We start from the raw sequence: 961 nt of genomic DNA on the forward strand, positions 1-961 counted from the left end.
TGATACCCTCCCTTGCCTGTGCTGAGTAACCGAGGCACACACCCACTTCCCAGGCCTGGATCCCCTGGCACACCCTGTGCAGGCTCAGTTCTGCTCGTCGTCTGCTTTTATCACGGGTTATGCCCCCTCCTCAAGGCCTCCTCCAGCAGAAAGCCACCCCCATCGGATCGGATTCCGCAGGCCATGGCTCCGTCTCTGGTCCCACTCCTCAGCACCCCGGCGACACAGGGACAGAGGCTGCCGCCGTTTCTCTGAACTCTAAGGGGTTAAGGCCTGGGTCCCGCCCCTTTTCCCGCCAGGCCGGCGGGAGTATGAATAGCCTCGCTCAGCTCCCGGCTCTCAGTCGCTCGGCTGTTACCCGCGCCCCGCCCTGCTTCGTCCGTGCCACCATCGGTCTCTCCTTCCTGTGGCCCTAAGAGCTCTGAGAACTGCTCCCGTCTCCTGGTGTCCCGCATCTCTCTACCTTCTGTGGGTCAGACCAATAGGATGGAGGGCTGCCTGGGAGAGGAGTCTTTTCAGATGTGGGAGCTCAACCGGCGCCTGGAGATCTACCTGTCCCGGGTCAAGGCGCTAGAGGAGCAGAATGAACTGCTGAGCGCAGAGCTCGGAGGTCTTCGGGCACAGTCTGCAGACGCCTCTTGGCGGGCCCGCGCCGATGACGAGCTGGCGGCCTTGCGGGCCCTCGTGGACCAGCGCTGGCGGGAGAAGCACGCGGCCGAAGTGGCGCGCGACAACCTGGCGGAAGAGTTGGAGGGTGTGGCCGGCCGATGCCAGCAGCAGCGTCTGGCCCGCGAGCAGGCGGCGGAGGAGGCAGCCCGCAGCCGGCGGGCCGTCGAGGCCGAGAAATGTGCCCAGACCTGGCTGAGCAACCAGGCTGCGGATCTGGAGCGCGAGCTAGAGGCCCTGCGCGCGGAGCACGAGGAGGAGCGCGCCTGCCTGAACGCGCAGGCCGCCTGCGCCC

The 961-nt window shown here is 66.4% G+C and overlaps 1 protein-coding gene across 1 annotated transcript in view; it reads left to right on the forward strand.

Moving 5' to 3' along the window:
* The first annotated feature begins 486 nt into the window (after positions 1 to 486).
* The window catches only part of NES (nestin), an 8,695-nt gene continuing 8,220 nt past the window's right edge, over positions 487 to 961 (forward strand). The window contains exon 1 of the mRNA XM_004388471.1: positions 487 to 959. Within this exon, the coding sequence (XP_004388528.1) occupies positions 487 to 959 (473 nt within the window). The remainder of the gene's footprint in view (positions 960 to 961) is intronic.

This window comes from Trichechus manatus, unplaced genomic scaffold (assembly GCF_000243295.1).
Source record: "Trichechus manatus latirostris isolate Lorelei unplaced genomic scaffold, TriManLat1.0 scaffold00213, whole genome shotgun sequence".
Classification (NCBI taxonomy): domain Eukaryota; kingdom Metazoa; phylum Chordata; class Mammalia; order Sirenia; family Trichechidae; genus Trichechus; species Trichechus manatus.